This window comes from Lepus europaeus, chromosome 13 (assembly GCF_033115175.1).
Source record: "Lepus europaeus isolate LE1 chromosome 13, mLepTim1.pri, whole genome shotgun sequence".
Lineage (NCBI taxonomy): Eukaryota > Metazoa > Chordata > Mammalia > Lagomorpha > Leporidae > Lepus > Lepus europaeus.
In genome coordinates this window covers 90192590-90209310 of record NC_084839.1, presented here as the reverse complement: position 1 = coordinate 90209310, position 16721 = coordinate 90192590, and the positions used below count along the sequence as shown (strand labels likewise).

The 16721-nt window shown below is 49.9% G+C and overlaps 1 protein-coding gene across 1 annotated transcript in view; it reads left to right on the top strand.

Annotated features, from left to right (window-relative positions):
* Window positions 1–352: 352 nt before the first annotated feature.
* Window positions 353–16721, top strand: part of CREG2 (cellular repressor of E1A stimulated genes 2) — a 28269-nt gene continuing 11900 nt past the window's right edge. The window contains exons 1-2 of the mRNA XM_062208784.1: window positions 353–793; window positions 2869–3038. Coding sequence (XP_062064768.1) covers window positions 353–793; window positions 2869–3038 — 611 coding nt within the window. The remainder of the gene's footprint in view (window positions 794–2868; window positions 3039–16721) is intronic.

Below are 16721 nucleotides of genomic sequence, written 5' to 3'. Positions count from 1 at the left end.
GGGCACAGAGAGGCTAAGCGGTCCGGCAGGGCCATACAGCAGAGGAGCACGTTCGGCCGGGATTTGAACGCCCGCCCTCTGGCTGCGGAACCCGTGCGCTCCAGCGGGCGGCGAAGCCAGGCCGGCAGCTGGCACGCGACGCGGGCTCTGCGCACCGCGGCTGCAGTACGTGCGGCGCGCTGGTGGGCTCCGAGCATCGCCGGGCGTGCGGCTGCGAGGGCGTCCCGGGGGCTCGCGCTGGGGGCCGCACCCTGGGGTCTTGCGGGGGGCCTGGAGTAGGGTGCCAAGGGAGGGTCGCGCTCCGCGCCTCCGCCGCCGGGGGGAGCTGACAGCGGTCCCCGCGGCCTGCAAGATGTCGGTGCGCCGAAGCCAGCGGCCGGCGCGGCCCGGGACCCGCCTCACCTGGCTGCTGTGCTGCAGCGCCCTGCTGTCGCCCGCCGCGGGGTACGTGATCGTGAGCTCGGTGTCCTGGGCCGTCACCAACGAGGTGGACGAGGAGCTGGACAGCGCCTCCACCGAGGAAGCCCTGCCCGCGCTGCTGGAAGATTCTGGCAGCATCTGGCAGCAGAGCCTCCCGGCCTCGGCACACAAGGAGGACGCGCACCTGCGGCCCCGGGCGGGAACCGCCCGCTCCAGGCCGCCCCCTGCGCCGCCGGGAATGTTCTCCTACCGCCGGGAGAGCGGCCCCGCTGCGGGCGCGGCCCCTGGCCCGAGGCTGCACGCCGGCACCGCCCGCTCCCTGGCCCACGCCAGCGCCTGGGGCTGCCTGGCCACCGTGTCCGCCCGCGAGCAGGTAAGCCACGCGGGCCCGGCGCGGGCTGCAGGTGCACCTCTCGCGGCGGCAGTCTGGCGGCGCGCCTAGGGCGCCGCGAGAAGCTGGCGACAGGGCGGGTAGTCGGATCCAGACGAGCAGACGTGCCCCGGGGGCTGCACCGGGCCATGGACATCGTGTGAATGATGGAACCGGGTTGTGCTTGCGCTGGCTTGGCAAGGTGTCTGTGTCGGGGCCGGGGCGGGCGCGCTGAAAACCAAGCTTCCTGCCAGGTAGTTGGGGACCGGATCGATCTAAGGATGGCTAGAGTGACATGCGAGCTACCCGAGTCTGGCCGGAGACCCAGGCCAGCGTCGCCTTGGAACCGCAGAGCAGGCGCCTACAACCCCTCCCCGCGCAGTCTCACGGCCCCGTCACTTCCCGACACCCGAACGAGGCAGGAGTGGGGAGCAAGACACCACCCAGGCTCTGATGGAAAAATTAGGTTTTGAAAAATGGGATTCTAGAATTTTTCTGGATGGCGAGCTAACAGCTCCGGGAGGGGCTGCGGTTTCTAGCGTTCAGTTCACAGGTGTTTACTCTCCTGTTAGATACTTTTCCGGCTGGAAGGACGTGAGTGTATGCCCGCAGAAAGCCCCTGAGAGCCATTGAGATAGACGTAAGGGTGGAAATGCGGAGCAGTGATTCGAATTGCTATTTCTTTTGTGTAGAAAAGAATTAACACCCTTAGGGATGCACAGGAATAGGGGTGAGGGAGAGGTTCCTGTCTGAGCTCTGGGTCTCACCAGCTGGAGACTGTGGCTGCGACATTGGCTTCCACACTTGACATCCCTCGTCTATAAAATTCAGCAGTTAGTTACTAGGGAGCTGTGAAGGTCCTTTTTGCAAGTAAGGTTACCTAAATGACAGCTTTACTCCAACTAAGGCAGTGATCTCAACCCCTTTAGTATGGGATTCAGAGCCAGTAGGCTCTGAGCTGGGTATTCAGCGTACCCAGTGGTTTCTCTTAGTTAGATCTTGCACTCCTAAGACACACCTTAAGATACAAAGTTGACATATGAATCTGAGCTTGGTGTGAAACAAACCTTTCCAAGCAATTAAAAGTTGAGTTGCCAATGTATTAGAAAGATTTTGACTTTCAGCATGCCTTTGCCCAGCTCTGTTGAGAATCTCCCTTTCCAGTATTGACGCTCAATGTAAACTCATCAAATTCAGAAAGTATTTGCGTGTATGCAAAGCATGACTGGGTGGCTTCTGGCTAGCTGAAAAACAAGCTGTGAGTGAAGGACACCATCATTGTGGTGGATTCCTTCAGGGTATCCCTTTTACAGCCCCACACCCTGTTGTCATGCAACACTTTAAATTCTAGCATCAAAACCTTGGGAGCAGGGCTGGCACTGTGGCACAGTGGGCAAAGCCTCTGCCTATGATGCTGGCTTCCCACATGGGCGCCAGTTAGAGTCCCGGCTGCTCCACTTCTGATCCATCTCCCTGCTAATGGCCTGAGAAAAGCAGCGGAAGGTGGTCCAAGTGCTCGGGTCCCTGCCACCCATGCCAGGATGAAGCAGCTGGCTCGTGGCTTTGGCCTGGCCCAGCCAGGAATATTATGGCCACCTGGGGAGTGAGCCAGACTATGGAAGACCTCTCTCTGTCTCTCCATGTCTCTTTGTGACTCTGCCTTTCAAATAAATAAATAAAAATAAGTCTTTTAAAAAGAAATCCTTGGAGAAGGAGCTGACAGCAGTGGGGCTCTCAGGGGCACTTCTGTGACAGGCTTGGCACAATCCGTCCCCTAATTAATATGAAATTCATTCAAGTGAGTAGATTTGGCTGCACACAGACAGCTTCAAGAAAAGTCCTTACCCTGTCCCTTCCAGACAGGGTGCCACTGTAGCGCGTGTCATAGACAAAGCCTGGAGCCATTGCTGGGTGTTTTGGGCAGGTTGGGAACTACCTTGCCTGGATTATTACTGTGAAGCTGGGGTGCCCTCCCCAAGTCCCCAGTGCTGCACTTCCTGTCCAGAGACACGAGGCGAGCCCCTAGCTGAAGTCAGCCCACGATGCTGTAATGAAAGGCTGTTTTTGGTGTTTGTTAGATCCGAGGACTGCCTTTTGGGAACTGCCTGCCCGTCAGCGACGGCCCCTTCAACAACAGCACCGGGAGTCCTTTCTTCTACGTGACCGCCAGGGACCCCGTGGTGGCCGATCTGGTGAAGAACCCCATGGCCTCGCTGACACTGCCCGAATCCGAGGGGGAGTTTTGCAGGTACACAAGGGTTTGGCTTTGCATGCACAGGTCCTGGGGAGTCTTGAGGAGAGAGTCAGACATGGGCGCCCTTAGGGGTCACGTGGCCTCAACAGAACCTTGATATGCCTACTGATGTCTTTGCCCTTGGAGTTGGACAAATTAGAATTCCCCCTCTCACTAAATGGTGCGATTTAGAACAAGTTACCTAACCTTTGTCAGCCTCAGTTTCCTGGTCTGTAAAATGGGAATGCAGGTGTCCTCCACTTTTGATGACGTTGTGTCCTGATCAACCCTCTATAAACTGAAAATATCATAAGCAGAAAATGCACTCCGCACACCTAATTCACAAAACAGCATAGCTTAGCATCACTTCCCTTACACGTGCTCAGAACACTTACATTGGCCTACAGTGGGGCAGCATCATTTAACATGAAGTCTAGCTTATAAAAAAGTGTTGGCTATCTCATAGGATTTGTTGACTAATAGACTGAGAGTGAAAAAACAGAGTGGTTGTGCTGTATGGCTAGTCCCGGAAAAGGTGAAAATCTCAAGTGTAATCTTTACTGAAAGTATTTGTGTCATCGTAAAGCCGAAAATATTTCAGGAGAGCCACTGTAGGTCGAGGACATCTGTAATAATTTCTGCCTCATCCCAGGGTTCACTGGGAGTGCTGGACACAGGGACACAGTGCCTTGCCCGGCAGTGGGTGGGTGAAATGCAGCTGTTGGCATTGCACACAAGGACTGGGGGCTGGCGCCGGAGGAGCCGGCAGCTTCTCTCCCCACGCATGAAATACACAGCTTATTGTTTTTCCAGTTCGTTTTTATCCCTGCATCTGCCATAAAGAACCGGCAACCTTTGACCCACTTTCCCACGCCTTCTGATGGTATTTCGGCACAAGTGGAGCATTGAGCCAGACACCTTTGTCTGAAGGCAAAATTGCAAAGCTTGACGTTCCCTACTGCCCAGGAAATGGCCACACGGAGCTGGTGTGGTGGCTGCATTGCCAGCCCTGCTGTGCCGTGCCCCACCCCTTCTGGTGGTGAGGTGGCCTGGGTGAGTCCTCTAACCTCAGGGCCTCCGGTGGCATTCCCTGTACAATGTGGCGATGCCGTGCCATAGAAAATCAATTGGCTTCATCTCCCCTCTGAAATTCTACTGTTTTCTATGAGCAGGGTGAAACTCCCAGTAGCCAAACAGTGTGGTCATTCTTCCAGGGCTAATAAGAGCAGTGTGTGCTGTAGAGGGCAGCCCGCAGGAGACCCTGTCATTCCCTCCGCAAGTGGGGACCCTTCAGCCCACCCAGCTCTCTGTCAGGTTGTGACAAAAAGCCAGGAAAAGAAATGTTCCCTTTGTCAGGGAATATTTTCCCTGGTTTTGGTAGGTCAGGCTTGCTGTTGGTAGACATATATTCCCAGGATTCCTTTCTTAACCTCTCAAGGGTGTCCTACTGCACATGTCCTAAAACCAGTCATGCTGGAACATGTTGATCCCAGAACCCAGACACGCCTGCCCTGGGAAACAGACAAGCGAACATAGATCCATGAACGAGGCTGCCGCGCCCCTCCGCCTAGGGAAAGACTCGTCCATGGACAGGTCCCAGCAGGGCTGAAAGCAGGAGGTAAGAGAGGGAAGAGATCTGAGAGCCCTGCACCTCTGTGAGTGATGGGAGGCAGGATGCTCCTGGAGGAGCCACGATGATGCAAGGTAGGCGAGAACATTCCCTTGCTGTGCCGATGTCAACTCATGGGGGTTCTGCTTAGCTAGGATCTGCAGTAGGGTACGTGGCTTCAATGCATTTTTGACTTAATGATGGTTCTAACGTAGGGTGTGTTCATCAGGACATAACCCTATTGTACATCAAGGGGCATCTGTTTGTACGACAGTCTGTTGAGTAAGGTGCTATATTTTATATATATAGTTTGCTATAAAGCATGCCGTAAAGGGGGAACTTCCACATTCTTAGTGTAGAAGAGTGAATTTCAGCTGCTTGGAGGTCAGAGAGGAGAGGGACCAATTAATGACCTGGGTTGCCTCGCCCCTCCCCCGGCACAAGGGCCAGAGCCTCTTGGAAACAAAGGTTTATAGCCTAAAGGAGCTCCGGCTTGCTTCGGACACTGCTTTAGGAAAATGAGAACATTAAGTGGGTTTCCAGGAACGGTCTGCTAGGAACTGTGGTTTAGCCCCAGGATGGCTGTTGTCATTTGTAAGGTCAAGTCCAAACGACAGCGTGACAGAAAGGCACATATTGCATGATGTGACTTCGTATGTGGAGTCCAAGGGAGTGGAGCTCCCAGAAACCAGGAGTAGCGCGGTGGGTGCAGGGGCAGGGAAGTGGAGGACACGGGGCGGATGTTGGTTGACGAAACACTTTCAACTTTGAGTTATAAGATAAACAAGTTCTAGTACAAGTTTAAGGTGCAGCATGGTTGGTGATGGAGCTGTTATTTGACTGCAGCAATCATTACGAAGTGTATGTGTAAATCAAATCATATTGTATATCTGGGATATATTACATCTTTATTGGACAAGTCAATATTTTAAAAGGTAAAAAAAAAAAAAAAAAGATGACAGTATGGAAAACCTAGAATGGGAGGCGGCTTTCCCACTTGTCAAACACGACTTCCATCCAAGCCAGAATCCACAAACATGTCTTGCCTGATAATTGTTAGCTTACTTAATGTCTGTTTTATTCAATTAATCTGTTTACTCTCGGGTGATGTGATTTCTTCATTAATTAATTGGATGAATTAGGGGTGGGAATCTACTTTCTAGCTCAGGTTCAGATGGCAAATTGAAAAGAAGATTCTAGCTTAAAAGATTCTGACCATCAGCCACCCCCCCCCCCTTTATTTCTCTCTCCTGTCAACACCCATGGACATAGACAGGTGCCTACAACTAAGTGATCGGAGCCCAGCTGTGTGAAAATTCAATAGATTTTGATGGACAAAGACCACTTGAGCTATGTGTCTTCCACAGCAACCTCTTCCCTTGTAGAGCATGGGTACTTGCACACCATAGGTTTTCCATTTGTATCTTCTTAGTGCAGCAGGACTGGCATGGGGTCAGGGTGGGAGGTGGGGAGGATGGGGGAACTCTTCTGCGTGATGATATTGGATCAGTTTTCATACTGAAGATAAGGACCTAAATGAAACCCAAAGAACGTTGTCAGCTCTCCTGAAATGAAAAAATTTCAGGGGGCCAGCGCTGCGGCGTAGCGAGTAAAGTGTTACACTTTGCAGTGCCTGCATCCCATAGGTGTGCTGGTTCGAGTGCCGGCTATTCCACTTCCTATCCAGCTCCCTGCTAATGCACCTGGGAAAGCAGCAGAAGATGGTCCAAGTGCTTGGGCCCCTGCACCCACGTGGGAGACCCAGAAGAACTCCTGGCTTCAGATCGGCCCAGCTCCAGCCATTGGTTGCCAAGAAAAGAGGATCTGAAAGCACTTTCTCTCCTCTTCCCCAAAAGCCTTTTGTTTTATTTAATTAATTACTTATTTGTTTAAGAGAGAGTGCTAGAGAAAGAGCTCCCATCCACAACAGCCAGGGCTGGGTCAAGTCCAAAGCTGGGAGCCAGTATGTCAATACTGGTCTCCCTCCTGGGGGGCGGGAACCAATGACTGGAGCCGCCCCTGCTGCCTCCCAGGGTCTGCTTTAGCAGGAAGCTGAAGCCATGAATCAAAACCAGGCTCTCCACTGAGCGGTGCGGGAATTCAGGCATCTTAACTGCTGGCCACATGCGGCCCCACCCCAACTCGCGCCTGCCCAAAAGATTTCAGTGAAATGCATCATGAAGTGAAAGCCCTTTTACTCCCCCAGGGGGAGAGCATTCCTGCCCTAAGGATGAATGGTGGCTCGTACCAGAGCCCTTCAATTCATCAGACCTTGATGTGGTTTAGCATCATGGGGGACACTAACATTCTGGTTTGCAAAGGACTCTAGTTTCCGGAGGGAAGAGAGACACCACAGCATGAATGACAGAAGTCCAGTGGGAGTAGGAGGCATAGGTGGAAACCTCTGAGAAATGGCATCCCTCAGAATGACCTGCCTGGAGGGATGCACATTGCAGAGGAAACCAAACACAGAATTCACACCTCGGAAGGGTGTTGTGTTTAATGCAATGGTGAAGACAACGGCTTGGGACGTGTGGATTCCATGGCAGAGTGCCTGGGTTGGAGACCCAGCTCCACTTCTGATTCTAGCTTCCGGTAACAAGCACCCTGACAGGCATCAAGTGATGGCTCAAATACTTGGGTTCCTGCCATCCGTGTAGGAGGGAGTTCCTGGCTCCAGGCTTTAGCTTGATCCAGCCCCAGCTGTTGCAGGTATTTGGGTGGGGTAAACAAACATATGGGAGAGCTCGCTCTCCCTCCCTGCCTGCCTATCAGGTAAATTAAAAAAAAAAAAAAAAAAAGATATTGCTCTCACCAGAGCTGTTGGGATCACCTGCTCAGACACACTTGGAGTTCCTGTCCTGTCCTTTAGGCAGCCCTGGTCTATTGTGGGCACCAACGTGGGAGCAGGAATTCTTCCAGTGAAACAGGATCCTGGTTATGTCGTGGGTTAGGGTAAACCCTTAGTGGGCACAAATAACTGAATTCGCACACCCTGAGGTTCATCATCTCTTCTGTGCAAAAAGTAAAAAGGGTTCTGGAAAAATGTAACTGTCTCATAGCATTCCTCCTTCCACCTGCCTCTCTGACTGTCCTTGTAGGAAGAGAATGTTGAATGACAGACGACAACCTCAGCCCAGCTCAAGTGCTCTGTGATGTGCGCCCCGGAACTGTGTCTGTTCATTCCGCCTCTCTCTCCAAGAACTCCATTTGATGCACACACAGGGGATGCACCAGCTTGCAGCAGGCCCGCGAGCTAATAGCCAAGATGCATCTCTGTCTGTGTCCACCTGAGATGCGACATGCATTTCAAAGCACAGGGCCCAGCCCTAATCAGATCCAGAAGTTGAATCCAATTTCTCTTCACTGCTTCTTGTTCATTCCCCCTTGAAGGCAACATATAAGTCTTCTAAATGAATTGCTTTCTGTTCCGATTTGTGTTATCTCTTCTCCTCTCTCCCCTCCCCCAAACTTTCCTGTATTGCTGGAGCTAGATTAACCCGAGTAGCTGTTATAGAAGAGTCGGAGAAATCTGCAAAGGCAGAGCTTAGTGAGCAGGTGCTCCAGTGCTGTTTTCTTTCTTCTGCTCACTTCTGGGGCTTATTTCATAGCCATCTGTAGCCACTTCTCTCTGCTTAATTTTGTTTCAGTCCAATAGCGTTTTGTCCCCATGGTTTCTGTCCAGTTCATGAATCCACTAATGGTTCCAGTTCCTCTGTCCCTGCACTGCCCTTCTCCTCTGTCTTCTGACTGTTCTCTCCACCCAGTTCACAAGTGTTTTTCTCACTGATGGATGTGCCTTCATCTTAAGCAGAAATGACATGAACAAGTGATCAGGTTGCACCTCCCCTAAACAAACACCTTTGAAAGAGCTTTTAGAGCCAGTAAGATAGATGCCAACAGGTGTATTTTAGGGCCCCTGGGCCCTGGCAATCATAATCTACTTTCTGTCTCCAAAGATTTGCCTATTCTAGACATTTCCTATAAATGGGATGTTACAATATGTGGTTTTTGGGGACTGGCTTGTTTCATTTAACATAATTACTTTATCTTAAGAGTTGTGTGTTTATTTGAAAGAGTAACTGAGAGAGATGGAGAGACTCAGAGAAAAAGAGAAAGAGAGTCTCTATCCACTGATTAATTCCCCAAATGGCTGCAATAGCCAGGGCTCAGCTAGGCCAACCCCAGAAGCCAGAAACTCCATCCAGGTCTTCCACGTGAGTGGAAGGGACTCAATTTCTTGGGACATCATCCATTGCTTTCCCAGGCACACTAGCAGGAAACTAGATGAGAAGAGAAGCAGCCAGGACTTGAACCGGCATTCTGATATGGGAAGCCAGCATTGCAAACCTCACTTGGTGGATTTTCAAGATTCATCACAGTAGCCTATATCAGTAATTTATCCCTTTTATGACTGTGTAATATTCTACCACGTGATTGTTTCACATATTACTTATCCATCAGTTGAAAGACATTTGTTTCCATGTTTTGGCTGTCATGGATAATACCGCTATGAACATTTGTGGACAGTTTTGTGCAAGTGTATGTTTTCTGGTGCATTCCTAGGAGTGGAATGTCTGAGTCATATGGTAATTCAATGTTTAATTTTTTGAAGAAGTACAAAATTATATTCCCACCAGCAATGTGTCCTCACTAACATTCCCTATTGTCTGTCTCTTTTATCATAGCTGTCCTAGTGGTGTGAAGTGGTTTGATTTGCATTTCCCTGAGGACTAATGAGGCTGAATGTCATTATTTGTGCTTGTTGGTCAATTTTAACGTCTCCTTTGAAGAGCTATGTATTCATATATGTTACCTACTTTTGAATTGGGTTATTTCTCTTTGTGTTGTTGAGTTGTAAGGGTTTTTAATATATTCTAGGTAGAACTCTCTTCAGATATATGATTTGCAAACATTTTCCCAACATATTTTTTTAATCTAATTTTCTCTTATTTTGTCATTGGAAGAAACAGAAAGATTCCCAAGAATTCAGAACTGACATTCCAGTTACATTCGGGTATGTTCTTGGTCAATGTCCTTCTAAGTCTATAGACTTTGTCTCTCCCATCAGACAGGCAAGGAATTGAAGTAATTTTTCTAAGATAATGCAGAATTGCATCTAAATTATCTAGTGTGTAGAAATGGTAAAAAAAAAAAAAGTCTGATCAAGAAAAGTAATTTTTTTTTTTGACAGGCAGAGTGGACAGTGAGAGAGAGAGAGACAGAGAGAAAGGTCTTCCTTTTGCCGTTGGTTCACCCTCCAATGGCCGCCGCGGTAGCGCGCTGCGGCCGGCGCACCGCGCTGTTCCGATGGCAGGAGCCAGGTGCTTCTCCTGGTCTCCCATGGGGTGCAGGGCCCAAGCACTTGGGCCATCCTCCACTGCACTCCCTGGCCACAGAAGAGAGCTGGCCTGGAAGAGGGGCAACCGGGACAGGATCGGTGCCCCAACCGGGACTAGAACCCGGTGTGCCGGCGCCGCAAGGCGGAGGATTAGCATGTTGAGCCACGGCGCCGGCCAAGAAAAGTAATTTTAATTAGTTGAATTAAAAAGGAATTTGGGGCCAGCGCCGCAGCTCACTAGGCTAATCCTCCGCCTTGTGGCGCCGGCACACCGGGTTCTAGTCCCGGTCGGGGCGCCGGATTCTGTCCCGGTTGCCCCTCTTCCAGGCCAGCTCTCTGCTGTGGCCCGGGAGTGCAGTGGAGGATGGCCCAAGTCCTTGGGCCCTGCATCCCATGGGAGACCAGGAGAAGCACCTGGCTCCTGCCATCGGATCAGCGTGGTGCGCCGGCCGCAGCGCGCCAACCGCGGCAGCCATTGGAGGGTGAACCAACGGCAAAAGGAAGACCTTTCTCTCTGTCTCTCTCTCTCACTGACCACTCTGCCTGTCAAAAAAAAAAAAAAAAAAAAGGAATTTGGGAGGAAAAGCAATTATTTCAATGACTTAAAGACAAGGTAGGAAGATACTGATAATACATCCAAGGAAACATTAGCTAAGCATACTGTGTGCAAAGTAACATATTAAACATCGTGATGAAAATCAGAATTGTTTTTCTTCACACGATATTTATTGGGCATTTCTATCTGCTGTGCATGCATGGAGAAGACTTAAGAACACAAGTTCTTCCCTGCCTATTTGTCAATAATCATTTGACAAGACACTGAGATCTAACAGTGGTCACAGGGAGAAAGTTGACGTTGTGCCTCCCCACAAGAGGGGAGAGCAGGATTGCGCAGGGAGCTACAATGGCCCCCATCTCAGCCTCTTCACTTCCCCTCTATCCGTCCGTCCATCTGTCCATCATCCCCATCTCATCCAACTCCACCAGATCTGTCCTTCAGAAATCAGACACTAACTTCCTTGGAGTGCTGTCCAGTCTTGGCTTGTTCCTTCTCTTCTTCTAGTCCCAGTGATCACGAGTTTGTTCCCTGGGATTTCATTTTCTTTCTGACTTTCTTTCTCTCTCTTCATGGGTAAGGATACCTAAGGCATTAGTTTTTCCAGTCTCAATCCCAACAGGGTGACGTGAGGAGGGCCCAAGGGCATCTGCACACACAATGGGTTCTATTTCAGGAGAGGAACCCTGAGCCTAGAGAATCAAAATCCGTTGCTGGGGAGCCTGCCCCTAGCCCCAGAGGGAGACACTCGCTCTGTCTTCCAAGGTTGCTGTCTGTGTGAAGAGCTGGCCCAGAGCAAAGGTAGCCAGGACCTCAGCTCAGCAAACATTCAGAAATGCAAGAAACCCATGGAAAACTGTTCCTTGTAGACCATCATCTATAGAGTCTTATTTCAGGGAAATGTATAATTTTGTGAATATTTTGTAAATACAGGCTGCCTTGGCTTTGCATGATACTGTGTTAATGGAAACATATGCATATGGGTGTCTTTGCTTACCATAGTTCCATGGTAACTTTGCTGAAAACCATTTCTGGATCACTATTAATAGCACTCAACATTCGGTGAGCATGTCCCAGTTATAAGATCCATTCTAGGGACCGGCGCTGTGGCATAGAAGGTTAAGTCTCTGCCTGCAGCACAGGCATCCCATATGAGTGCTGGTTCGAATCCCAGCTGCTCCACTTCCCATCCAGCTCCCTGCTAATGCACCTGGGAAAGCAGTGGAAGATGGCTCAAGTGCTTGAGCTCCTATACTCATGTGAGAGGTCCAGAAGAAGCTCCTGGCTCCTGGCTCTGGCCTGGCCCGAAGTGTTGTGGCCAGCACTCCCAGGAACATGTGTCTCCCGTTTATGTGCAGCAAAAGAGAGTGACTCTTCAGGTGGACTCCAAAAGAGAGGAAGTGGATTTCTATCCCGGAAGTCCTTGAACTGTAGTAACCATGCTTGCTCATCTGCCAGTCTCTGCATCCATCACTACCACTGGAGGTGAGTATCTGCTGGTTGACTTAGGCAGCCCAGGTGTTCAAGCCCCATGGGTGGAACAGGGTTCCTATGCTGTGTGTGAGAAAGATACGAGATGTGTTACCAAGAGGCGGGGCAATGCCTCCCACAGACCAAAGTAGCCTCTTGGAACTGACGGTCATAGATCATGGCCCTTGGGGTACACAGTACCCCTTTTCCTAGTGAGTCTTGCCTCTGCTGACCACGTGAGAAGCAGCAGCTGCCAGTAACCTCGGGAGTGCTACACTCATACGATCGAGGGCCAGGCTGCAATCCATCTTCCGTTACATGCTGTATTCCTTTCCCATTGCTGTTGCAGCAAGTCATCATAACTGATCATGGCTTCAAAGAACACGAATTTGTCATCTCCTAGTTCTAAGGGTCAAAAGCCCAAAACAGGTCTCACTGGACTCAAACTGGGTTGTTGGCAGGACTGTTTCTTCCTGGAGGTACTAGGACAATGTCCCTTTTCTTGCTTCTTCCAGCTTCTAGGGGCTGACTGCATTCCTGGCTCATGTACCCAAAGCCAGTAACAGACAGGTGGGTCTTCTCACAGCATGACCCTCCCACATTCTCTTGCCCTGGGCCCAGCCAGAGAATCCAGGCTAATCTTCTATCTAGAGTGGCAAACTTAACTCCTTGGCTGTGTAAGGCCACAAATTTCCATGTTCCAGAGATGGGGATGTGGAGGTCTTTGGGGTGATGCTCATTATCCCCACTTCCACCGGTGGGAAGGAAGTGACATGGAATTGCGCTGGGTTTCCTGCTGTGTGACTAGAAAGGTTTCTGTTTCCCTATTTAAATATACAATCTCCTCTCTGTTGTATGTAGTTGCCTGTTGCAGTTGGGTTGATTTGTTCTGAGAGGAGGAGCATGGTGTGGGCAAGAGGCATGGAGTCACCACACAGACCCCGGGAGTTGCGTGCAAGTAGGCCAGAGGGGAACAGCCTGCAGACTCATTTATTTCAGTTGCTATAGCAGCTTATACAACCAAGGCAGGCAATCTGGTCAAGGGGCGGTCTATGCTCTAACCAATAACACCCTGTTGCCAGGCAGTTTCCGAAGCCATCCAATCACAGGCTGTTGCCAGGCAGGCTCCGTTGTCAGCAGCCATCTTGGCATGGCCTTCTCATTCCACCACAGTTGCCCATAGTGAAGAAGCATAAATGCTCCCCATTTAAATGAATGCAGTGTTATTCTACAGTGACTTACTTATGAGTAAGCTAATTTCATTGCTTTCCTCACAGAGCAATTTTGTGAAGAAATTAGCCTTCACAGTGAACAAAAAAATTGGGCACAAATGATGAGAGTCTTGTCCAGACACAAATCCCGTGTATATCCATATGTGGAAATTCAGTTCCTGTTCACTACTTATTTTCCTCTGGTTTTATTTGTAAGTTCCGTGGTAGATTCGAATTTGATAGCTATTATGTAGATCACATGCTATTAATCATTCATCCTCACCCACAAGAAAAGTCCATAACTCAGCAACTGCATGTTTGCAGTGTCAAAAACAGCATAGCATGGGACACTTGGGATTGGCGCATGATGTTTCCACAGTCAGCATTGTACCTGGATGTGTAGGCTTGTCCACCATGATTGTCTTTTGTTACAACTCAACAGGGTGTATCAGAGAGAGCTGCTAGGCAGGTGAAAACAAGTTCTTTCAGTAGAACAGAACCTGTGCTATGCTTGACAGATGTAGCTTAAGACTTTAGTGGCGTGTCTTGCACGAGGATGGGTTTTAGTGACTCACGCATCAACAGCCATGTTATGATATTTACCATCTATGAAAAGAGGAGCTGCCAAAGCCAGCCTGGCCATGTGTGGCCAGGGGGCTCCAAGACCACCCACAGATTCAGTTATCTCCTGGAAGGACTCACAGGGCTCAAAAGTTCGTGGTTTATTACAGTGAGAAGGTACAGATCAAGATCCTCAAGCATAGGCGCTTACATTGTGGGGTAGTGGGTTAAGCCACTGCCTGTGACACCAGCATCCCAATATTGGAGCACTGGTTGGTGTCCCAGCTACTCTGCTTCCAATCCAGCTCCCTGCTAATGCACCTGGGAAGGCAGTGGAGGATGGCCCAGGTACTTGGGCCCTGTCACCCATGTGGGAGACTAGGATGGAGTTCCTGATTTCTGGCTTCAACCTAGCCCAGTCCTGGCTGCTACAGCCATATGGGGAGTGAACCAGTGGATGAAAGATCTCTCTCGCTCTTTCTAAATAAATAAATGAGAGAGAGGGAGCCTCAAAAGCCCAAGGAGCATAGGACAAAGCCCAGGAGAAAATAAGCACACAAACTTCCAAATGCCTCCTCGCCAAGAGTACGTGCCTAATTCTCCCAGCCATGATGTGTGACAACATGTGTGCAGAGTACTGCCAGCCAGGGGAGCTCCCTGGAGCCTTGTGTCACCAGGATTTTTATGCAATTCAGTGATGCAGGTGCTGAGGCTGTCCAGACTCCAGCCCCCCAAAATGTCAGACTGAGACAGCATGGCCAGGGCCTCAGATGTACAGGACATTCTCATCAGGTGGGATATTCTAAGGCTCAGAGGTGACTCTCCAGGAGCTGCCGAAGCCAGGCCTTTCTCTGGACTGCACAGGCCTGGGGCCACCTGGTCTTGCAGAGTTAACCCTTTACTGCACATGAAGAGAAAATGCTATGCAACCCATATCGTATGGCTGTTGTGAGGATTAAACAAGCCGCATGTCTTAAAATATGAGAAGATAGGCAGGCAGGCTTTTGGCTTAGCAGTTAAGCCTCCAGTTGGAACAGACAGCTGCATCCCATATCGGAGTGCCTGGGGTGGAGCTTCCTGCTACTATACACCCTGGGAGGCAACAATGGCCCAATCAAGTGGGTTCCTGCCACCCATGTGGGAGACCTGAATTGAGTACCTGGCTCCTGCTTTGGCCTGACCCAGTTCCAGCAGTGTTGAGTATTTGGGGAGTGAACCAGTAGATAGAAGCTCTCTCTCTGACAAAATAATTTTAAAAAGACATGAAAAGATATGTACATGAACAAAATCATATCTTAGAAATGGAGAAATTAGTGTTTGGGCTAGCTGTTAGCCTGCCACCTGGGACAGCTGCCTCCCATGTTAGAGGGCCTAGGTTCGAGTCTAGCTCTGCTCCCAACTCCAGCTTCCTGCTAACGCAGGCCCTAAGAGACAGCAGGTGAGGCTGAAGCAGTTGGGTTCCTGGCTCCTGGCTTCAGCTTGGCCCAGCCTCAGCCGTTCTGGACATTTAGGAAGTCTCTCAAATAACTAAAAATGTATTAATTTTTAAAAGAACACTAATTCGGCCGGTGCCGCCGCTCAATAGGCTAATTCTCCACCTGCGGCGCTGGCACACCGGGTTCTAGTCCCGGTCGGGGCGTCGATCCTGTCCCGGTAGCCCCTCTTCCAGGCCAGCTCTCTGCTGTAGCCTGGGAGTGCAGTGGAGGATGGCCCAAGTGCTTGGGCCCTGCACCCACATGGGAAACCAAGAGAAGCACCCGGCTCCTGCCTTCGGATCATCGCGGTGCACCGGCCGTGGTGGCCATTGGAGGGTGAACCAATGGCAAAGGAAGACCTTTCTCTCTGTCTCTCTCTCTCTCTCACTGTCCACTCTGCCTCTCAAAATAAATAAATAAAAAAAATTTTAAAAAGAACACTAATTCTATTTTTTAAATTAAAATGGAGAAGTTAGAGAAAGTATATCACTTTCTCAAGCAATAATTAAGTTACAAAGCTAAATATTATAGGTAGCCACATAAGTGAATTTGAAATGGTCTCCTCAGCCCATCCAGAACCTGTTTGGGTTGCTTACAAATGGGGCCTGGCTTTTACCAATGATCCTGGCATGCTATCATTAGGATGGTAAAAATATGCAACATTTCTAGGTGTCAATAAAATACATCTTCCCACATTTCCCTGGGCTCCATGGAAGAAGCCTTGGCTCAGACATGGCCAAAATGTTATGACTTAACTCCCGCCCACATTATCCATTATCCACTACCCTGGCTCATTGAATCCCTTCCACCACCATAGCAACGTACATCTGTGGCAGCCTCAACCACAGAGGCAGCAGAGGAGGTTTTGTTGCTCATTATCTCAAGGGCACCCTTCAGTCCTTACCATGGCCTTATCGTCCACCCCGGTTCCCAGAACTAGCTCGTCCAGACTAGGGCCTTCAGCAATGGAAATTTATTGTCTCACTGTTTTGGGGGCTGGAAGTTCAAAGCCAAGGAGCTGGCAGGTTTGGCTGTTCCGTAGGTCTCCCTGAGTTATGGTAAGCCTTTTCTTAATTCATGGTATAAAGGAATAGAATAGAATGTATACTTCCTGTGGGGTGGTGTGTACTTCCTGTGGGGTGATAAGTACTTCCTGTGGAGTGGTGTGTACTTCCTGCCAGGTGCTATGTATACTTCCTGCGGGGTGCTATGTCTACTTCCTACAGAGTGATGGGACTACGTTACACATATTCAGTGTCTTCCAAATTCACCAACTAATTTCAGTCTGAGCAGTGGAGATAATCAAGTATTATTCTAATTGAGCTCCCAGCCATCATCAAAGGGAAGGAGTCCGCTTTATCCTCCTAACCCCCACGTGTAAAAATAACACCGCCAGGCAGAAATTACTTGGATCCGTTTTGCACAGGTGCTGAGACTGAGGCACACAGAGGTTGAGTCATGACCTGGTTTCAAAG